General features: G+C 51.3%; 1 protein-coding gene across 4 annotated transcripts; it reads right to left on the bottom strand.

Annotated features, from left to right (window-relative positions):
• Positions 1 to 1,533: 1,533 nt before the first annotated feature.
• On the bottom strand, positions 1,534 to 22,562 carry RRP36 (ribosomal RNA processing 36). Of its 4 annotated transcripts, none has more exons than XM_075925914.1 (8): positions 22,425 to 22,562; positions 21,361 to 21,879; positions 6,359 to 6,497; positions 5,889 to 5,955; positions 3,198 to 3,302; positions 2,987 to 3,061; positions 2,730 to 2,847; positions 1,534 to 1,892 (listed from the first exon to the last, which is right to left on the bottom strand). In XM_075925914.1, the coding sequence occupies exons 2-8, from the start codon at positions 21,824 to 21,826 to the stop codon at positions 1,753 to 1,755; spliced, it is 1,110 nt and encodes a 369-aa protein (XP_075782029.1). In that variant the 5' UTR covers positions 21,827 to 21,879; positions 22,425 to 22,562; the 3' UTR covers positions 1,534 to 1,752. The 4 variants fall into 4 exon arrangements, with proteins under 4 accessions (XP_075782029.1, XP_075782030.1, XP_075782031.1 ...); XM_075925915.1 differs by having other exon boundaries at positions 22,405 to 22,469; XM_075925916.1 differs by lacking the exon at positions 22,425 to 22,562 and adding an exon at positions 22,261 to 22,384.
• Positions 22,563 to 22,744: the final 182 nt, after the last annotated feature.

Raw genomic sequence — 22,744 nt, 5'->3', positions numbered from 1 at the left:
CTCGGATAAAACCCGAGATTCGTCCACTTACCACACTACATTGGACAGGTTGTCTGGAACCACTAGATCGATCTCTCCCTCTCTCTCTCTCTCACACAAACACACACACACAATCAACCACAGGAGTTGCAATTCCTACCACTCTCCTGCTGTCTACAAAAAGCACTTGGTGCCCAATTGTTAGATATGTTCCTTCAAAGGGGAGAGGGCTGCAGCCTCCTGTCGGTGCACAATCCCCACTGCTGACGCAGGGAGGGAGGTTGTTTTTTACCAATATTTTAAGAGTTAGAGAGAAACTTTAAGGCAGAATTCTGCATTCTCTCCACATTGGACCCCCAACGTCAGATCACGCTGGCACTTCCTACACCGCTCCCCACACATACCAATGCCAACACTTTGCTGCACTGAGTGGGCCGTGTCTGGGCTTGGCAACGCTGTCGGGGCAAGAGGGCTGCTCCGGCACCACACATCTACCCAGTGCTGAGACCCAGCGGCCTGGCCATGCGACCAACGGCCTATGATGGAATTTCTGCGTAGCAAAACGCAGAAGGGCTCTGCAGACAAAGGGATGGTGCCATACTTAAGAAAACGACCTGGGACCCAGGACAGCCAGGTTGTAGGGCACGTCCCTTACAGCAAAAGTTTAGGAGCTAATTTAACTTATGCAACATAGTTTTAGCAACACAAGCAATGCACAGAAAGCTGCACGAGTGCTGCCGGATGCAGGGGGAGTTTGATGTAAGATTCAGGCCATAAAAACAGCCCAACAAGGCCAAATCAAAGGTCCCTCTAGCCCAGTATCCTGCCTCTGGCTGTGGCACATGCCAAATGCTTCAGAGGGAATGAACTGAACAGGGCAATTATCGACTGATTCCTCTCCTGGCATCCAGCCCCAGCTTCTTCAATATTTAAGGATACCCACAGCATGAGGTCACATTCCTGCCTGTCTTGGCTAAGTCACTGATGGATCCTCCATAACTTACCTCCTTTTTGTTTTAAACCCCGCAATACTTTTGGTCCACACAACATCCCCTGGCAATGAGTTCCGCAGGTTGATTGTGCACTGGGTGAAACTCTCTCATGTTTGTTTTAAATTTGCTGCCTATTAATTTTATTGGGAGAACTGTGGCTCGTGTGTTATGTGAAGGGGTAAATGACACTTCCTTAGTCACCTTCTCCAGTCGTACTTGCAATTTTGCCATAGCCCCACTGATTTTGTCCACAGTGGATGCGCTTACCATTTCCCCGTAAAGGCTGAAGTTACAGTAAGACAGTACGGTGGTGTTAGAGGTCGGCTAGGACCTCAGGAAAGTACATCAGCTGAGGGGTGCACAAGGAACCCAGAATCAACTGAGCCCAATCTGCAGGATTCTTCATTCTGGTTTTTCCCCTCGTGTACCTGCAAAGCCTCCTCCAAGTCTAATTTTGTCTGCCAAGTGGAGGGATGCTTGCCTGAAGCACACAGCACCCCATACTTGATTCCCCTGCTGCATGGACACAAAGTTAGAGAGAAGGTTTGGCCCTTATGGAAGATTGGAGGTGGGCCGGTGCAGGCCTGGGTCGGAACTTTATTCCGCTCAGACTCTGTCAAGACAGATGGCTACAACCCTTGATTCCAACACGAAAGGGCAGAGATGCAGGACAGACAAGACGTGGGGCTGCTGGCTGTGGCCACAGTCCAAGGCAAAAACTCGCCAGAAGTGGCTGAAACCCCACCACTCAGAAAGCTGGCTGCAGGCCCCACCCCAGCAGTCAGACGCGCTTGCGGAAGGGCAGTCTGCGCTTGTCCTTAATGGCGTTCCTCTTCCTCTTCTTGCCTAGGAAGCTCTCCAGCTTCCCCTTCCCCTTCAGGGCCTTGTACTTCTCAGCCAGCTCCATTTTCCACTTCTCAGCTGTGGAAAGCCAAAGGACAAGGAGGTTTGTACTCCAAACCAGCACCACCCTCTTAGAGCCACTTCTGAGCTGCCCTGCCCACTCCCTAGCCCCAGCCGATGGCTCGTCTGCCACGTACATTGTGACGACATGCTTCTTCCAGGCAGCCCATGAGCCACCGGCCCCCCAGCGATAGACAACAGCTCTGCACACATGCACAATCACCCCCTCCCCCTTTGGGCGTACACTGGTCACAGTAACACCGCAGTTAAGCCTAGAGGCCCCTGCCTTGACACCAAGGCTCCACTGTGCCAGGTGCTGTACACACACGAAGGGACAGCCCCAAAGAGCTCGCCATCGAAACAGATGACTACCGGCCCCAGGGCAGTGAGATGCAAAGGCACAGGGAGCCCATGAAAGAGCAGGGAGCTGAGCCAGATCTCCTGAATCCCAATCAAGCACCTTGCCAATGGGCGCTGCCTTCCCCTCTCAGACGCTGGCACAGGGACCGTGAGTAACCTCTTTAAAAGCATCGTCTGGCCTATTGCCTAGGAATGAGGTTCAGGCTCTTTGGACGGGTTTACCCTCACCTGTCTAACATGCTTGGCACAACAGGAGCGCTAGGGAGGCCAGCGCCTGTTCCGCTCTTCTCAAACAGCCTGTCACGGCGCTGCTGCTAGATTCCCCCTCCTACGCCAGCAGTTAAACTATCTCCCCAGCCTAGGGGGGTTTTCTTATACAGGAGCTTTTTCAATCTGCTCACTAGTACCAAGGTGCAGGGACCAAACAGTGATGGCAAACTGTCAGCAACAGGTGCACCTCCTGGGGGACACAGCGCCACAGCTTCCTGAACTTACATTTCTTCAGGTAGAAGGGCTTCCTTCCCTGCAGGGCCTGCTCCCTCCGCTCTCTCTTCAACACCAGCTCTTTCTCCCTCTGCCTCTGCTGCTCCTTCTGAGCCTCCTCTTGCTGCGTCTGGGAAGCAAAGCCAGAAGCACGTCACGGATGTCTAGGCCGTGCTCCAGGCAGCCACACCGGAGCCATGCGTGCTTGCCAGCCGCTGCCACCTCCCTCCCATTGGAGCAGCGAGCTGGTACCTAAGACACTAACTCACCATGCGCTTTAGGAGCTGCTGCAGTTTCTCTCGCTGCTCCACATTCTTGCTTTTCTTCAGCTGCTTCTGAACTATCTGCAGGAGAGAGCAATACCCGGTGAGTCCCACTGTGGGCCACCCTCTCCTTTGAGGCCGGTGTGATGGGCCCTTAGAAGATGCCCTGCTGAAGCAGACTCTTCTGCCCCAGCACAAGCAAAGCAAGCAGTGTCACCTCTTTCTCCCTCTTCTTGAGAGTATCCAGGAAACTGTAGGTCTTCTCAAACACAGCTGGGTCGTACTCCCCAGACAGGTCGTCAAAGCGAGGGTCTCTCTGCACCTGCACCGAGTGGGGGAGGGGTTAGAGCCAAGAGTAGAAAACCTGAATGCATCTTGCTCGCTCTCCCTATCTGGCCAAGAGCTATTTCCTGTATCTAGGTCTCTTGCTATGGGCGTTCATTTTTTCATCAGAGATCTGGAAGAAAACATGAAAGTCAACGATAAAGTTTGCAGATGCAAACATTAGGGAAGTGGTAAATAATGCAGAGCAGGTCACTGTTACAAAGCACGCCGGGGCACATACGAGAGCAAGCAAACACTGTATTTTAACATGGCCCAGCATAAAGTCATACAACCAGGAACAAAGAATGCAGGCCATGCCTATGGGATGAGGGCCTCTGACACAGTGACTCTGAAAACGAGTTGTGCGTCAGACAATCAGCCGTGGCAAATGCAAACCGAGGATGAATCAGGGGAGGAATGTTAATGTCATGACACAAGGCACTGGACAGACCTCCTTTGGAATTCTAGTCACCTACAGTCAAGAAAGACGAATTCAAACTGGAGCAGGGGCGGAGAAGAATGATTAGGATGATCTTATGAAAGGAGGCAAGGCTCAGAGGGGATAGGATTATGTGCTGTAAATACATCAGGGAAGATAAAGACCTATTTAAGCTAACAGACAATACTGGCACAAACACAAATGGGGGTAAACTAGCCTTGAACAAGTCCAGGCTGGAAATTGGATGATAGCTGACCATCAGTAGTGTGTGTTTCTGGAACAGCATCCCAGTAAGAACTGATGGAGCAAATCACTTGAGAGCTAAACAAAGGGAGGCGTGTGATTGTATGAGGAGGTTGCTTGTGACTGCCGGTAGAAAGGCATAGTAGCCCCGGCGGCCCATCTGATTTTCCTGAAATCCCACACTTCAGGACTTCAGCTGACCACATGCAGAAGATTGGACAAGATTCTACTTGACTCTCACTTGTTTGGGTCTTTTTGTCTTCTTCCACTGCAGCATCAGAGAAGGCCACGGGTGGAGATGGGACACTGGATGAAACAGGCAGGTGGTCTGAGGTGGCTCCAAGCAGTCTCTTTCTCTGTTGCCTGACTGGTTGGTTCTTGCTCACAGCCTCAGGGTCTAACTGATCATCATACATGGATGTCAGGAAGGAATTTTCCCCCAGCGCACTCTGACAGTGACCTTCAGGGGGTTTCACCTTCCTCTGCTGTCTCTTGCCAGATCTATCTGGGTGTATCTTACTGGTCCCCACAGAGGCAGGAAATGGTTTTAGGCACTGAGGATACTGCCTATGTCAAGTAACAGTCTAGTCTCCTGCAGGCTGCATCCCTTGTCTAATTTCAGTTGTCGGGTCTAGTACGGGTGCTGCGCAGTGTAGGTGCCCTGTGACGTACAGTAGGTCAGATGAGAGGATGTTGTGGTACCTTCAGGCCTTAAACTCTGAGCTCTCAGTGCGCTGCTGTGGCCAACAAGGCTAATGAGACCCTGGGGCATACAAACAGGGGACTGGAGTAGGAGCAGAGAGGTTATTTTACTTCTGTATTTGGCCCTGGTGTAATCACTGCTGGAACCCTGGGTCCAGCTCTGGGACCCACAATTCAGGAAGGCTGTTGCTAACTGGACAGGGGTCAGAGAAGAGCCATTAAAGGCTTAAGCTTCTCTTTGTTACACTAAACAGATGGCGCCCGAGAAGACGGGTTTCTAATCCTTTAATCATTCTTGTGGCTCTTCTCTGATCCTTCTTCAATTTATCAACATCCTTTTTGAACTGTGGGCCCCAGACCTGGACATAGGCTTCCCACAGCAGTCACACCAGTGCCAAAAACAGATACAATGACCCCAGCTTTGACTCATGACTCCCATTTATGCATCCCAGGATTTCATTAGCCCTCTTGGCCACTGCAGCACACTGGGAGCTCATGTCTGGCTGATACCCAGCAGGATTCCCAAACCTTTTTCCAAGTCATGGCTTCCCAAAATACAGTATGGGGGCCTCTACTCTGGGTTCCTAGTGGCACACATTAGCCATAACAACACACATTGTTTGTGAGAGACCAAAGCCTACAAGTGATCCAGATTGCTCTGAATCAGTGACCTGTCCTCTTCGTTATTTACAACTCTCCCGATTTCGGTATTCTCTGCAGTCTTTCCCAGCAATGACTTTATGCTATCGTCCAGGTCGCTAACAGAGATTTTAAGTAGTACAGGGCCAAGAACAATACCTGAGGGACCCCACGATGATTCCCTGCTTACAATTACATTTTGAGACCTATCAGTTAGGTTGTGGCAGATTCTCCACCACCGGCAATTTTAACGTGTAAGAATCTCATTCAGAGCAACGCTACAGCCTACATTATGTAGGGGATCAGACTGGATGACCACAGTGATCCGTCCTGGCCTTAGAATTGATCCATCTAGGACTAGCTGGAGCAGCACCATTTCCTCCACATATCTACTTGCAGCATCAAACTTGCTCCGCAAAGCCTCAGAGGTTGGTGGGTCCATGCCATTCCCACAGGCTGCCATCTGGGTCGCAGCCCCTTGTGCTGCCTCTGCCACACACACCTCATGTCCCTCCGCAGCCCCCAAAGGAACCAACTCCTACCCTGGGAGAGAGCACTTACTGTCTTTTTAACAGAAACCACTTGGCGCAGAAAGGGGACCCGTTTCTTGGCAGAAATCTCCAGGGGCCTGAGGAAGAAAACAAAACACGTTAGAAAGAGAAAGGAGGCAGCCACCCGGAGAAGTCCTTGTCTGCAGTGGGCTGGGGTGCGCTGCAGGCAGGGGTCTTCCGGCCTGGCCAGAACACCCTCCCCACCTGCCCACCCTTTAATCGGTTAACTGGTTAACCATCACATTTAACTGGTTAACCAATTAAACAGGATTTCACATCCCTAATGGCTATCCATGTGGCAAAGGGACAGACCACTCCCAGGGAAACACGACAAAGGATCTCTCGTGTGCCATGCTAGCGGCTCTGATCCACCTGGATGACCCAGAAGACACCTTGAGGGGCTCTCATCATGCTTGCAGGGGATCCCAGGCTGTGCACACATGCTGCTGTTGCCCAGAAAGGGCTCCGGGACACCTTTACCCCTGTTTGCTAGGTTGCAGCCTGGTCCTAGGTTTTGTATAGTTCGATGGCTTCTTCCCACTAGTCATCTGCTGATACGCTTTGATTCCGATGCTGCTCCGCAGCTGCAGCAGTTCCTCAAAAGACATTAAGGATAGTTCTGGCAAAGAGAAAACAAAGAGGGACTCAGCTTCACAGTAGCCAGACACACACTTCCACCCTAACAGCCCCCAAAGCCTGATGTACTGGAATCCTTGCTGTACAAAGGATACAGGAAAAGCTTCAGAGGGGGTAGCCAAGTTAGTCTGTAACTGGAAAACCAACTAATTGCCTAGCAGCACCTTAAAGACTAATAAAACATGTAAATGGGATCATGAGCTTCTGTGGGCACAGCCCACTTCTTCAGATGACCCAAGGGCAGCTGCAATGCCGCCACTCACAAAACACTCCCACCCCCAAGCAGAGGAGCAGCCAGAAGGTCAGGCTGACCGACTGACTCTTGAGTTTCTCCCTCCTAACCATCCCATGAAGCATTTCCACTCCCTTCCAATGCAGAGACTCCCAAGACTCCCTCCTTAGCTTCTCCCTGCCAGATCATCCGATGGCCAGGAGGCTACTACCTCCAGTCTTTCACCTGGTCGCTCAAGAGGCATTCAAACTTTCTTCCAGCGGGCACGTTGTGTACCTGTGATGTGTTACCCCCACAGCCCCACCCTAATTGTACTGAAACTCCCTCACTCCTAGTCCTCTCCTTGCTCAGCATGACACTCAGCTCATCTCTCATTCTGCTCTGGAGTCTTTTTACACAGGAAATCATTTACCTTTGCATCAAGATTGCTCAGACGGGGTAGAGAAAAGTTCTGTTAGGTCCATTTCATCTCAGAGTCAGAGTTTAAAACCAGAAGGGACCAATACATAGAACTGGAAGGAACCGCAAAGAGTCACCAAGTCCAGTCCCCTGCACTCCTGGCAGGGCCAAGCACCATCTAGACCATCCCTGACAGGTGTTTGTCTATCTTGCTCTTAAAAATCTCTAATGATGGAGATTCCACAACATCCTTAGGCAATTTATTCCACTGCTTAATTATCCTGCCAGGAAGTCTTTCCTAATGTCCAACTTAAATCTCCCTTGCTACAATGTAAACCCATTGCTTCTTGGCCTATCATCAGAGGTTAAGGAAAATATTTTTTCTCCCTCCTCCTTGTAACAACTTTTTAGGTACTTGAAAGCTGTTAAGCCCCCCCTCAGTCTTCTTTTCTTCCAGACTAAACAAACCCAACTATTTCAGTCTTCTCTTGAAGGTCACTTTTTCTAGACCTTTAATCATGTTTGTGGCTCTTCTCTGGACCTTCTCCAGTTTCTCCACATCTTTCCTGAACTGTGGCACCTAGAACTGGACACAATACTCCAGTTGAGACCTAATCAGACAAAGCAGAGCAAAAGAACGACTGCTCGTCCTGCTCACAACACTCCTGCTAATATATCCTAGAACGATGTTTGCTTTTTTTTTTTTTGCAAGTGTCACACTGTAGACTTTTAGCTCATGGATCATTATGACCCCTAGATTCCATTCTGCAGTGCTCCTTCCTAGACAGTCCCTTCCCATTCTGTATGGCTATGTCTAGACTGCAAGCCTCTTTCGAAAGAGCGCGTCTAGACTACAATACGCGGATCGGAAAATCGATCCGCTTTTTCGAAAAAGAGCGTCCTGACTGCTGGACGCTCTTTCGAAATTCAAAGCCACCCGGAACTGCTTCTGCCGGGGCATGGGGACAGCATTTCCTTCTGGGTGCTGCTGCCTGCCTGCCCTTTGCAGAGACGCGGCGTGGTGAAAGGGACACTCCTGAACACCCGTTGCTCTGCTCCTGCAGCTGCCTTTGCTGTCCCTCGAGGAAGTAAGCAAGGCATTGCAGTGCTGGTTTGGAGTGCTCAGCTTCCTGGGACACCCCAGCAGCTTTTTTCTCTGGAGGTTTTTTGGTTTGAGACCCATTTTTGTGGCATGGAGCCAGAGCTGCCCCTGGGCAGGCGATGGCCCCACACCATCATACTGCAGCTGTTGCTGCATCTGCATGACACAGTCATGAGGCTACTTCCCCAGCTGGACCCAGACCAGAGGTACGAAGGGCTCCTCCGTCAAGCAGCCGCACTGCCCTTGCCTCCAAACTTCTTCGTGGACAGGCGTGTTTGGAGGTTTGACACCAGCTCTGACTGGTGGGACCGGCTCGTGATGGAGATCTGGGATGACCAAGAGTGGCTACGCAACTTCAGGATGCGAAAGACCACTTTCCAGGAGCTGTGTACCTGGCTCGCCCCTGCTCTGCAATGGCAAGACACCCACCTGCGGCCCGCCATCCCCCTGGAAAAGAGGGTCGCCATTGCCCTCTGGAAGCTGGCAACCCCCGACAGCTACCGCTCCGTGGGACACCAATTTGGAGTGGGCAGGTCTACCGCTGGATCCATCCTGATGGAGGTAAGTCATTGTCTGGGGACAGTCACAGTTTGGGGTGGGGGGAAGGGAGACTGTCAGGAAGGGCCAAGTGGAGTGGAAGTGGGAGGGAGCTCCTCCACTCACCCTGAATTGTTGGGGGGGGGTTCTGAGGAGGGGATTCCCGGGGTGTTTGAGAGGGAAGGTGGGCGGTGGGTTCTCCTCCTAAGAGATAAGGCACCCCTTCTAACATTTTGTTGTCTGTCTCGTTCTGCAGGTGGTGAGGGCCATCAATTCGGAGCTGCTCAACAGGCTCATCTGTCTACAAGACCTGGACAGCGTCATGGCCGGCTTTGCTGCCCTTGGCTTCCCGAATTGTGGAGGAGCGCTCGATGGGACACACATTCCAATACGTGCACCGCCCCATCGAGCAGCCCAATTCATCAACAGAAAGGGCTACTTTTCTATGGTCCTCCAGGCCCTGGTCGACCATCGTGGCCAGTTTTCGGACATTTGTGTTGGGTGGTCAGGGCGGGCACATGATGCCCGCATCTTCAGGAACTCGTACCTCTACCGGAGGCTTCAGGCAGGAACATTTTTCCCGCATCACGAGTTTGCGGTTGGGGATGTGCACATGCCGGTGTGCATAGTGGCTGATGCCGCCTACCCCCTGATGCCGTGGCTGATGAAGCCCTACACCGGCCACCTGGATGCGAGCAAGGAGCAGTTTAATGCTCACCTTAACCGGGCTCGCAACCAGGTGGAATGTGCATTCGGACGTTTAAAAGGCAGATTCCGGTGCTTGCTCACACGCCTAGACATGGGGGAGAGCAACATCCCTGAGGTGGTGGCCGCGTGTTGCGTTCTCCATAACCTGGTGGAGAGGAAAGGGGAGGCCTTCCTACCAGGGTGGGGTAGAGGTGCTGATGCCCAGGAGAGGCACTTTGCCCAGCCCCGGACAGCTGCCATCCGCCAGGCTCACCGGTCTGCTGTTGGCATACGGGAGGCCCTACGGGAGCAATTCTCAAGTGGAGGCCACTGACTCTACTGAGGGGCTTCTGCCTGGGGACTGGGCCCTGGCCCAATAGAAGCTTCCCTCCACAACCCATCTCCTGACCCTGTTTGGACAAATCAGTAACACCAGGGTTAGTTGCAAAATAAAATGTTCTGTTTAATTTTTTTACATATTCTCAAAAAATAGTATACGTGTAGCAAACAAAAAAACTTTTTTTCATTTTTGATGTTGACAAAACTATTTACAATAAACAAACATATTGTTGAACCCTTTCTTTGTGCTTTAACTGGGGTGATGGGGGTGCTTGAAAGCTGGAGGGGGAAGGGGACTTGAAACCTGGAGGGGGGAAGGGGATCAGGTTGCAGGGTGGTTGCCTGATTTCCCTCTCCTGCCTGGGCCTCGTGTTCGGGGTGCTCCATGGCTACGGGATCGGGTGGTGCACCTGTCGGTTGGCTGGCTGGGGTGCTCTTGGGACGTGGAGGCCTGGGGGAGAGGAGGGCCAGGGGGAGAGAGGGGCTGGGGAACTGGGGGGGCTGGGGGAGAGGGAGGTCCAAGGGGGGAAAGGGATGCTGTTGTGAAAGGGGGGTTTGGTGGGGTGGGGTCATGGGGTGCTGGAGGAGCAGGACCAGGCACAGGAGCAGGCAAGCTGCAGACCTCCCTGAGAGTGGCAGTCAGGGACGTGCGCTGCAGGACCAGCTCCTCCATGAGCCGGTCACGCCAGCGATCCTCTGCCTCCGCCCTCTCTCTGAGGATGGAGTTGAACTCCTGCACGGCCTCCCCGTGCTGCCTGAGGATGTCCGCATAGACACGCCTGTGTCTGCGGCTCTCATGTCCCCGAGATGGAGATGGAGGTGGGGCTGGGGTGCTGCGGCCCTCTTGCACGGCTGGTCCGGCTGTGGAGGAAAAGAAGAAGACACAATCAGTCCTAAAAAACTGACTCTGTAGCACTTAAAATACTAACAGGATGGTTTATTAGGGGCTGAGCTTTCCTGGGCCAGACCCACTTCCTCAGATCAGAGTAACACGGCTACATTTCTATCACAATCAATCAGTCATGTGTGCAACAGCTGTCCAAAAGGGCATGCCCTCTCCTTGAGACAGGGGAATCAGACATTCTGAAGGTAACACTGTGTGTGTGAGACCTGGGCATCAGCCTGAGCATGACAGGTTTCCCTTGTGCATCACCCACTGTGCACCCACCTCCCTCCCGACCCTCACCCTGGAGCCAGTCACCCAGACCCCAGAGGCCTCCCAGGCGTCATCTGGCGCAGGAGAGGAAGCAGCAGGTGAGTACAGTGAGGTTGTGTAACACCCGGGGGGGGGGGAGGTGGGTGCACAGTGGGTGATGCACAAGGGAAACCTGTCATGCTCAGGCTGATGCCCAGGTCTCACACACACAGTGTTACCTTCAGAATGTCTGATTCCCCTGTCTCAAGGAGAGGGCATGCCCTTTTGGACAGCTGTTGCACACATGACTGATTGATTGTGATAGAAATGTAGCCGTGTTACTCTGATCTGAGGAAGTGGGTCTGGCCCAGGAAAGCTCAGCCCCTAATAAACCATCCTGTTAGTATTTTAAGTGCTACAGAGTCAGTTTTTTAGGACTGATTGTGTCTTCTTCTTTTCCTCCACAGCCGGACCAGCCGTGCAAGAGGGCCGCAGCACCCCAGCCCCACCTCCATCTCCATCTCGGGGACATGAGAGCCGCAGACACAGGCGTGTCTATGCGGACATCCTCAGGCAGCACGGGGAGGCCGTGCAGGAGTTCAACTCCATCCTCAGAGAGAGGGCGGAGGCAGAGGATCGCTGGCGTGACCGGCTCATGGAGGAGCTGGTCCTGCAGCGCACGTCCCTGACTGCCACTCTCAGGGAGGTCTGCAGCTTGCCTGCTCCTGTGCCTGGTCCTGCTCCTCCAGCACCCCATGACCCCACCCCACCAAACCCCCCTTTCACAACAGCATCCCTTTCCCCCCTTGGACCTCCCTCTCCCCCAGCCCCCCCAGTTCCCCAGCCCCTCTCTCCCCCTGGCCCTCCTCTCCCCCAGGCCTCCACGTCCCAAGAGCACCCCAGCCAGCCAACCGACAGGTGCACCACCCGATCCCGTAGCCATGGAGCACCCCGAACACGAGGCCCAGGCAGGAGAGGGAAATCAGGCAACCACCCTGCAACCTGATCCCCTTCCCCCCTCCAGGTTTCAAGTCCCCTTCCCCCTCCAGCTTTCAAGCACCCCCATCACCCCAGTTAAAGCACAAAGAAAGGGTTCAACAATATGTTTGTTTATTGTAAATAGTTTTGTCAACATCAAAAATGAAAAAAAGTTTTTTTGTTTGCTACACGTATACTATTTTTTGAGAATATGTAAAAAAATTAAACAGAACATTTTATTTTGCAACTAACCCTGGTGTTACTGATTTGTCCAAACAGGGTCAGGAGATGGGTTGTGGAGGGAAGCTTCTATTGGGCCAGGGCCCAGTCCCCAGGCAGAAGCCCCTCAGTAGAGTCAGTGGCCTCCACTTGAGAATTGCTCCCGTAGGGCCTCCCGTATGCCAACAGCAGACCGGTGAGCCTGGCGGATGGCAGCTGTCCGGGGCTGGGCAAAGTGCCTCTCCTGGGCATCAGCACCTCTACCCCACCCTGGTAGGAAGGCCTCCCCTTTCCTCTCCACCAGGTTATGGAGAACGCAACACGCGGCCACCACCTCAGGGATGTTGCTCTCCCCCATGTCTAGGCGTGTGAGCAAGCACCGGAATCTGCCTTTTAAACGTCCGAATGCACATTCCACCTGGTTGCGAGCCCGGTTAAGGTGAGCATTAAACTGCTCCTTGCTCGCATCCAGGTGGCCGGTGTAGGGCTTCATCAGCCACGGCATCAGGGGGTAGGCGGCATCAGCCACTATGCACACCGGCATGTGCACATCCCCAACCGCAAACTCGCTATGCGGGAAAAATGTTCCTGCCTGAAGCCTCCGGTAGAGGTACGAGTTTCTGAAGATGCGGGCATCATGTGCCCGCCCTGACCACCCAACACAAATGTCCGAAAACTGGCCACGATGGTCGACCAGGGCCTGGAGGACCATAGAAAAGTAGCCCTTTCTGTTGATGAATTGGGCTGCTCGATGGGGCGGTGCACGGATTGCAATGTGTGTCCCATCGAGCGCTCCTCCACAATTCGGGAAGCCGAGGGCAGCAAAGCCGGCCATGACGCTGTCTAGATCTGGTAGACAGATGAGCCTGTTGAGCAGCTCCGAATTGATGGCCCTCACCACCTGCAGAACGAGACAGACAACAAAATGTTAGAAGGGGTGCCTTATCTCTTAGGAGGAGAACCCACCGCCCACCTTCCCTCTCAAACACCCCGGGAATCCCCTCCTCAGAACCCCCCCCCAACAATTCAGGGTGAGTGGAGGAGCTCCCTCCCACTCCCACTCCACTTGGCCCTTCCTGACAGTCTCCCTTCCCCCCACCCCAAACTGTGACTGTCCCCAGACAATGACTTACCTCCATCAGGATGGATCCAACGGTAGACCTGCCCACTCCAAATTGGTGTCCCACGGAGCGGTAGCTGTCGGGGGTTGCCAGCTTCCAGAGGGCAATGGCGACCCTCTTTTCCAGGGGGATGGCGGGCCGCAGGTGGGTGTCTTGCCATTGCAGAGCAGGGGCGAGCCAGGTACACAGCTCCTGGAAAGTGGTCTTTCGCATCCTGAAGTTGCGTAGCCACTCTTGGTCATCCCAGATCTCCATCACGAGCCGGTCCCACCAGTCAGAGCTGGTGTCAAACCTCCAAACACGCCTGTCCACGAAGAAGTTTGGAGGCAAGGGCAGTGCGGCTGCTTGACGGAGGAGCCCTTCGTACCTCTGGTCTGGGTCCAGCTGGGGAAGTAGCCCATGACTGTGTCATGCAGATGCAGCAACAGCTGCAGTATGGTGGTGTGGGGCCATCGCCTGCCCAGGGGCAGCTCTGGCTCCATGCCAAAAAAATGGGTCTCAAACCAAAAAACCTCCAGAGAAAAAAGCTGCTGGGGTGTCCCAGGAAGCTGAGCACTCCAAACCAGCACTGCAATGCCTTGCTTACTTCCTCGAGGGACAGCAAAGGCAGCTGCAGGAGCAGAGCAACGGGTGTTCAGGAGTGTCCCTTTAACCACGCCGCGTCTCTGCAAAGGGCAGGCAGGCAGCACCCGGAAGGAAATGCTGCCCCCATGCCCTGGCAGAAGCAGTTCCGGGTGGCTTTCAATTTCGAAAGAGCGTCCAGCAGTCAGGACGCTCTTTTTCGAAAAAGCGGATCATTTTCCGATCCGCGTATTGTAGTATTCGTAAGTATCTTTCGAAAGCGCCTCTTTCGAAAGAAGCCTGCAGTCTAGACATAGCCTTAATGTCCCCTTTTAGAGCCAACACATCAAATCTTTGTTGTTGTTTTTTTAAAATCATGATTTCATTCAGGTCCTACCTCCACCAGATACTCACTCAGTGTTTTTTTACAAACACAATTTCTATTTTATATCATGCTTCTCTTCCCCCGCCCCCATTACTGTATAAGAGACCCACACAAACAAGGGAGACTACAAAAATGACTACAAGAGAGTACAGGGAAATGCACATGGTATGGAAACAAAACCAAGATAAATGTGTCTCTAGTACCTTTTAGTGGCAGTGATTTCACATGTGACTTGCAACTATAGCATGTAAAACGTTCAGAGGTGTGACTGTCAAGTAGATAGCACGACTGTCAGCGCATTACTTCTAGTTACACCCTGAACAGTTCATCTTCCTCCTGCTTACACCTTTAAACCAGCCAAGACACTTACCCTCGCTTTCTCAGGCTAGACAGATACAGTCCCTTCAATACTTCATGAGATTAAGTGTCTGGGACTAATACAACAGCCCTGATGTGACGGCCAGTGCAATCACTTCCCTACACATGACACAACACCTCTGAACATGCAGCCCAAATGCTGCATTCCATGTTAGGATTGTCACATTGGATCAGACCTTTGCTCCACCAAGCCAGCTATCCCGCCCTTGGCGGTCACCAATATTTCTGCTTCAAAAAGCAAAGCGCACTAACAAAACTGGTCAACTGCATGCACACTCCTGCCTGACCCCATTATGAGAGGGCATCTTGATGCAGAAGGTTCAATTACTGTAAGTGCCTTTACTGAAGTAGAATTTAGAATCACAGAACACTAGAACTGGAAGGGACCTCAAGAGATTATCAGGTCCGGTCCCCTGCCCACACAGCAGGACCAAGCACCATCTACACCATGCCTGGTCCTGATAGATGCCTGTTGAACCTGCTGTTAAATATCTCCAGGGATGGAGATTCCACAGCCTCCCTAGGCAATTTATTCCAGTGTTTCACAACCCTGACAGTTGGGAAGTTTTTCCTAACGTCCAGCTTAAACCTCCCTTGCTGTAATTTAAGCCCATTGCTTCTTGTCCTATCAGCTATCAGAGGTCAAGGAGAACAATTTTTCACCCTCCTCTACCATGTCAGCTTCATGTAGCATGGACACTCTTTCTTTCCCGTTATCAATGTCAATCAGCTTTCTATTGAACACATTTTTTAAACCATAACTTACCTTATCTCCCTTGTACTTTTGTTCGCCCTTTCATTTGGTGGCTTCACTTTCTCTCTTCCTAGTCTTTCTTTAATAGAGAGGTATTTTTTTCTGTGCTGTTGTCAGCATCTGTTTTTTGTCTCTCCCTCTATCTCTTCTTCCATCTCATTGCCTAAATTACGTTCTCTACTGCCTCTTCTACAACTGAACCACTTCCACACGATTTGCCTCCGCAGACTTCTGAGGATCCGGTGGCAGGATAAGGTGCCAGACACAGAAGTCCTTTCTAGAGCAGGTCTGCCGTCAGTTTACACCCTGCTGATGAAAGCTCAGACACGCTGGGCAGGCCATGTTGCAAGGATGCCAGATCATCGCATCCCTAAACAGCTCTTCTATGGTGAGCTGTTTCAAGGGAAGCGATCGCACGGGGGACAAAAGAAGCGATACAAAGATACGCTTAAAGCCTCTCTCAAGTCCCTGGATATTGACACCACCTCCTGGGAGACCCTGACACAAGACCGATCAACATGGCACACGCTGATCTACCAAGGCTGTCAAACATCTGAAGCCAGAAGGACAACCATAGCACAAGAGAAGCGAGCACTCCGTAAAGCCAGAGTTGCAAAAGCTGCAACAGTGGTGCCCACACGTCTGCCCGACATGTGGCAGAACATTCCGTGCCCGTATCGGCCTTATCAGCCATTTGCGGACACACCGTGGACAGTCCACAACCCGTTAGATGTCAAGGTCCTCTTCGAATACGATGGACGAACAACAACAACAACAACATTTTAAGCTTTTCTCTTCTTTCCCCAAATGCCCTCCCTCAAACAAAGCTCTTCTTTTCTAACCTCTCTTGTGCTCACCAACATACACTCAGGCCATTCCCTCAGTCCTGCACAGGAAGTTTTACCGAACACTCAAACAACTAAGAGCTACCTAGCTATTAAGATTATTCAATACACTCATCACAATCCAGTACAAAAAATGGATGGTCTCATTATCCAAGAGCAACAGCCAAGTTGGACGCCAACTACAGCACTCACCTCCAGGTGCCAGGAAAGGTGAGAGTTCTGGGGCTCTTAGCAGGGTACCGTCCCTGGACACTACTTAAGTGAACCTTATGTCATGTAACCACACAACTACTTAGCTGGAGCGTAAGTGTGACTACCCTTTCCCTCGGCACCTTCATTCCCGTCCAACTCCCTCTGGCTACTAGATGAGTGGAGCATTCCCTCTGTCGCCTTCTGCCAGCTTGGCAAAGCTCTGCGTATCAGCAGAAGCAACAGCGACTATCTGTCTGCAGGCGGAGGACGATAGCATCAGTTACACTCCATTCACTATTGGAAGATTCTTCATAACCATAAAAACTGGACATTTTTATTATTCATATGATTTTATCTCCCTCCCCAAGATGTCAACATGTCACTACTTCCTTCTTCCTCTGAATGATTGGCTTTTCCCAGATCTGTTTTTCATATCTAACCTTTCATATCTCCTGGCTCCACTATTTCCTCAGGGATGTCTTACCATTATCACCACATGAAAATAAAAACAGCAAAAGCTGAATAGCTGATCTTTCCTCCCCCTCCTTTTTCTTACCCCTTTCTCGTTGTTGATAATCAAACTATCTTGGGGTAGCCCATGACTCTTCCTTTTTCTTCTCTTCTCATATCCAAACTTCAGCACCTTGTCTACTATATTTATAAGATCTGCCCCTCTACCTCAATGTTAAGGCCAGAAGGATCAGTAACTAGTTGAAAGATAGAAAACAAAGGGTAAGAAACCGTTTTCACAGTGGAGAGAGGTAAAGAGTGGAGTCCCCCAAGGATCTGTATCATGACTAGTTTGGTTCAACATATTCATAAATGATTTGGCAGGAGGAGTAAACAGCATGGTGGCAAAGTTTACAGACTATACAAAATTAATCAAGGTGGTTAAATCCAAAGCAGCCTGAAAAGTTAGAAAGGAGTCTCTCAAAACTGGGCAACAAAACAGCAGATGAAATTCAATACTAATCAATGCAAACAACACTCATTGGAAAACATAATCCCAAATAGATATACAAAATGATGGGATCTAAATTAGTGCTTACCACTCAAGAAAGATATTTGAGTAATCGTGGATAGTTCTCTGAAAACATCTGCTAAATGAACAGCAGCAGTTTAAAAAAAAAAGCTAAGAAAATGTTAGAAAACATTATGCTATATAAATCCATAGTATGGCTGCAACTTGAATGTTGGTTGCCCCAACTCAGAAAGATTAAAATTGGAAAAAGTACAAAGAAGGGCAACAAATGTTCCATACCCTTTTCATGGGAGGGGAGACTAAAAAGACTGGGACTATTCAGCTTGGAAAAGAGACAGCTGATGGGGGATATGATAAAGATCTAAAATATCATGAGTGATGTAAAGAAAATGAGTAAGAAAGTGTTATATATCCCTTCATGTAACACAAGAACTCGAGTCTCCCAATGGAATTAATAGGCAGCAGGTTACTAACTTAAGGAAATATTTTTCACACCTCACAGTCAACCTGTGGAACTCACTGCCAGGAAATGTGAAGGCCAAAAGTATAACTGAGTTTAAAAAAATTATACACATTCTGGGAGGATAGTTCATCAGTGGCTATTAGCCCAGAGGGCCAGGGATACAATCCCATGCTCCAGGTGTCCCTAAATCTCTGACTTCTAAAAGCTGGGACTGGATGACACTATGGATCCCTCAATCTATTTTCCTGTTCTGTCACTCCCATCAGCCACTGTCAGTGAGCGAGACTGATCATTGGTCTCACCAAGTATGGCCATGAGTGACCATAACTCCATAAAAGTTAATTATTGTGTTCTGGGCACTCAAGGCCAACAAAGCCTTTTAAAGTTTCAGAGGGGGAGCTGAGTTCGTCTGGAACTGAAAACACTTAAAAACAGCGAATGGTCCTGCAGCACCTTAGGGACTAACAAAACACGTAGATGGTGTCATGAGCTTTCGTAGGCACAGCCCACTGCTTCACATGGAGTTAAGGGGCCCAGGCTGCACCCATCACACAACTCTATCATCCCAGTGCCTTGCAAATTCAAGGACTCCTGACACTCACTCTCTCTCCCACCCTCCTCAACAAGAAAGTGTTTTCAGTATTTGTTGAACAGGTCGGCACTCTCGGTACCCGAGTGGTTCCACACAACGGAGTTTTCCGGACGAAGCGAGGAGTCAAGGCTCCCTATCTGGCTGTAGGCTGTGCTTCCAGGTGGGGTTGTGCTCCCTGTCACCTGCTGCTGCCTCCAGCCCCCCAACTGTGCCAGCCCTGACCAGGGCTGTGTCCCCCACTGTGCCAACCCAGACAGAGGCCGGCCCCGCTGTCTCCAGCTTTGGCAGGGGCTGTGCCCCATCACCAGCCCAGGCTGCATACCCAGATGTCTCCAGCCCCACTCAGGTCTGAACTCCCTGCCGCCAGGTCTGGCTGGGGCTGCGCTCCTGCACTGTGCCAATCCGTCAGGGCTGTGCTCCTGGCTGTTGGCCCTGCCACCTCCAGCCCTGGCTGGGGTTGAGCACTTGCCACCAGCCCTGGCCAGAGCATTGTTCTTCACTGCACTGGCCCCGCTGGGGCTGGGCTCCCCACCACCAGCCTGAACCTGGCCTGTCAGGGCTCTCTGGTCCAGCAATATTTGTGGTCCTGCTGGATCACGGATGTTGCCAGACCAGAGAGTCCCTGATTTCAGAGGTTCAACCTGTATTTCAGAGGATTTGGTTTGGGGAGTTTAGGTGGAAGAGGTGAATTGCACATTTTACTTTAGAAGGTAAGAGATTAAATAGCCATAAATCAGAATGGCCATTTGCTGTTCACTAGTGCCCCGTAATATCTTTGCATCACTGCTTTCCAGATTTTGCGCTGAACAGCTGTGTTTCACATTCCTTTTATTTTTGGCCACATTTCTAATCTTTTTAGAGACCTCTCTATGTTCATTCTGTTCACACCACCCCCTACGCCAAGGCCAAAAGGGATCATCGTGGTCATTACAGTCTGATCTCCTGTAAAACGCGAGCCATAGATCTTTCCCAAAATAATTCCTAGAGCAGATCTTGTAGAGTTCTATTGTCAAGCTTTAGTGTTGACACACCAATTAAATAAATGGGCAGCAGAAAAGTTCACAAGTTACAAAGCTTCTGTCAGGCTCAGGAAGACAAAACTGCACCCTTAATTCACATTTGGAAGGTTATCACTAAAACTGAACAGGCTCTAAGCATTCGTGTTTTTCTAATTAAATCTTATTCTTTGCAGCCCATATAAACCATCCAGCCCCAAGAACATCAAGGAGCTATGTATCTGACACCGAGCCACATTTTATAGGTTATTTTCTTTGACTATTTATCACATTATTTCACTTGAGACTTAAATTAGATATATAAGTGGCATTTGCCAGGAGCCCTTTTGAAGGTTGAGATATTTGCATACACCAATGTTCCCACTAACCTGCTCAATCCATGTCCAGATTTTTCCATCCACGTGCAGAATAATTTTATGCATTGAGGTATGTGTGAATGTGTACCACCAGTAGAAACAAAACACCTAGCTTGTAGGCTCACGCATTACACACAACTATTGAACGATCAGCTCTAACCCATTCTCAGGCCAACGTGGCAATGTTTTCTACAGAAGACTCCAAGGTTTTGTCCAGTTTTAAGTGAATCTGATAATAATGTTCCCAATGATTCCCTAAGGTTACAGGGTTTCCCAGCCTATGGGTCGGGACCCAAATATGGGTCACCATTACATTTCAAAAGGGTCACCAAGTGTCCCTCCGGGTGGCTCTGTCCCCTCTCCTCCCCCTGTTTTTGAATTGCCTTGGGTCACCAAGTCTTCCTGAATTGTCAAAATAGGTCCCCATCTGGAAAAGGTTGGGAACCGCTGGGTTACATACTTAAAGATTCCACATCATTAGGACATAGTCTTGGTATTTAGCCTAAAGGTTTATCTATTCTATAGATTTTTACCAAGTTAATAATCATGCTGTAACTAGGGATGTGAATGTTTAACCAGTAAGCCTCACCCTTAAGGTTAACCTGTGGGGGCTGCAGCCCTGCGGTGGATCCACTGCAAACAGAGGCTGCTCCATCTGGGATGCTGAAGCAACCCTAGCCGCTGGGGCACCCTGGCCCACCACAGGCAGGGACTGCTCTGGCGTCTGGCTGGAGCAGTCTGTCCGCGGCAGTCCCTACCTGCTCCCTTTTAATCGGTTAACCAGTTAAACATACTGTTTAACCTGTTATAACCAATTGAGTATGATCTTATATCCCTAGTTGTAACAGTTTACTTCACATACAAGGTTCTAAACCAGACTGTTTTGACCTTGCTGGGGAGCAGAGCTGAAACGTGCCTGTCAGACTGTAACTGGGTTATAACAAGAAGTGTCTACTATATACCAGGGATGTCAATGTGTACCCATGTACATGGTTGACCAATGAGCCTAGGCTCTTCGGTTAATGTGCAGTTACATGCAGCCCATCTGTATCAGAGGAAGCAATGCGTGGGTGGGGTCAGTGAGGAGGCAGTAGCCAGTACACGCAGGGAGTATTCTTTCAAGCAGCTGCAGCCTCCCCACCCCCCGCATGTCAACATATAACCACACTCGTTAAACATTTACATAAATGGAGGTATTTAACATCCCTCCAGTACACCGGCTCATCTGACCAGTTCTGTGCAACTGAATTAGTCCTCCTATTTCAGGTCTCTGTTCCCAAGGACCCCTCAATATGCCATACACCAGCCAAAACCACACCCACATCCTCTATCCAGACACCAGTTGGTAAAGCTGCATGGAACACATGTACTTGGTAGTACCCAAAACATCAATGAGGAAACATATTATGCAAGCAAAAATATAGTGCAAATGCCTGAACCCTGGTAGCAGTACTTGTGAGATAGGTGCACATCAAAGAGAAAAGCAAGAGTCAGCATGGAAAGACCATCTCAGAACTGCTGATGTGTGAAACTGAAAGACAGTTTATTAAACACTTGTATTATCAGTGGTTACCTCTCTTCATATCACTCTCTGGAACAGTTTTGCTTTTTGAGATATCTTTTCCCCCAGCAGACGGCTCTTCATCACTGCTCCCAGAGATTCCACTGCCTGTCTCCTCCTCATCCTCATCCCCTGAGAAGTCCTCAGGATCACTGTAATCACTACTGCCATCGCTGTCCTCAGAGTCGTCACTGTCAGCTCCTGGGTCAATGGCAATCTCTCCTTGCAGGAGCCTTGGCTTTTTAGCATCATCACTGCACTCCCCAGAAATGCCTGATCTGCCACTTGAACTCTCCAATGGTTGCTTCTGAGCAGGAATAAGCTTAGTATCAAGGACAGCCTCTTGGGCACTTTCCTCCAGAGTCTCTGTGCCTGGGGCTTTCCTTTTGCCTTGCATCCTTCGAGACACTCCTTTTCCAAAGGAAGAAACATTCTTTCTGGGGTTGTTCCCGGGCCTGTCCTGGCGTGGCCACATCATGAGACTTTCAATGCTTCAACACAGCCTCCCAGGGCAATACGCTGTACACAGCGCTGTGGTAACCACAGAGAGGGGAAAGTGGGGGAAGCGATCAATATATTTTATTGGACCAATGTCAATAGAAACCGCACTGCACCTCCAGGTCTCCCTAGCAGCAGCGAGTGGCTTTGATCCCGCACCTGCCCGCACGCAGCCCTGTGGGGCCCGGCTGCTCCCGGGGATGAGCAAGTGGGGCACTGGCGACGCTGCTGCCCTCGTTTGGCAAATTACGTGCAGGGCCCCGGGGCCACGGCGATACTCACAGCCCACGCCGGGGGCCGCGGCTTAAGCGTGGCTGCATGGCCATGCAAATCTATGCAAATCTATGCAAATCGCTTGTTTCGCGCGGACGGGCCTGGATAGACAGACGAAGGCAAGGCCCGCTCTCGCCCCACCTGACTCTCCCACTCCCTGGAGCCCGCTCGAGCCCGCGGGGCAGGCCCGCTCGACTGGCGGCTTGTTTCTTGGGGCCCGCCCCGCCCCGCCCCGCCCAGGCCGGAGTACGGGGCCCGGCCTGGGCCCGCGGCTCCCTTCAGCACCGCGGGGGGCCCACACTCACCGCGGGGGGCCCGGCGGCTCGGCACGCTAGCGAGGCTCCGCGCGGGCGGACCAGGCCTCCGCCTCCAGGCAACCGGCCCCGGCATTGCGCGTCACAGAGGCGCGACGGGGTTGTGCGCATGCGCGGGCGTGTGGGCGGGAACGGCTCCGGCGCGCGAGGCGCTTCCCGCCTCTCAGGCGCGCGACGGCCTCGCGGAGCTCCCGTCAGTTAGCGGGGGGAGCGGAGGAGGCGCGAGGCCGGGGCCGCCTGAGGGGGGGTCCCGCGTGGTGCGGGCAGACGGACAGACCCCCCCCCCCGGCTGCTCCCCGGAAACGGCGCCC

Source organism: Pelodiscus sinensis, chromosome 3, assembly GCF_049634645.1.
Source record: "Pelodiscus sinensis isolate JC-2024 chromosome 3, ASM4963464v1, whole genome shotgun sequence".
In the NCBI taxonomy this organism is placed as follows: domain Eukaryota; kingdom Metazoa; phylum Chordata; order Testudines; family Trionychidae; genus Pelodiscus; species Pelodiscus sinensis.
Note: the sequence above shows the minus strand (reverse complement) of the source record. Positions and strands in the feature narration are given on the sequence as shown.

What these genes read in the sequence shown, in the direction of transcription:
- RRP36 (XM_075925914.1), bottom strand. Translation starts at nt 21,826, where the DNA reads ATGATGTGGCCACGCCAGGACAGGCCCGGGAACAACCCCAGAAAGAAT. An exon ending in TCAAGAAGAGGGAGAAAGAG is followed by an intron (nt 3,062 to 3,197) that starts GTGACACTGCTT and finishes TCTCTCCTGCAG; the next exon opens with ATAGTTCAGAAGCAGCTGAA. An exon ending in GCCCTTCTACCTGAAGAAAT is followed by an intron (nt 1,893 to 2,729) that starts GTAAGTTCAGGA and finishes GGCTTTCCACAG; the next exon opens with CTGAGAAGTGGAAAATGGAG.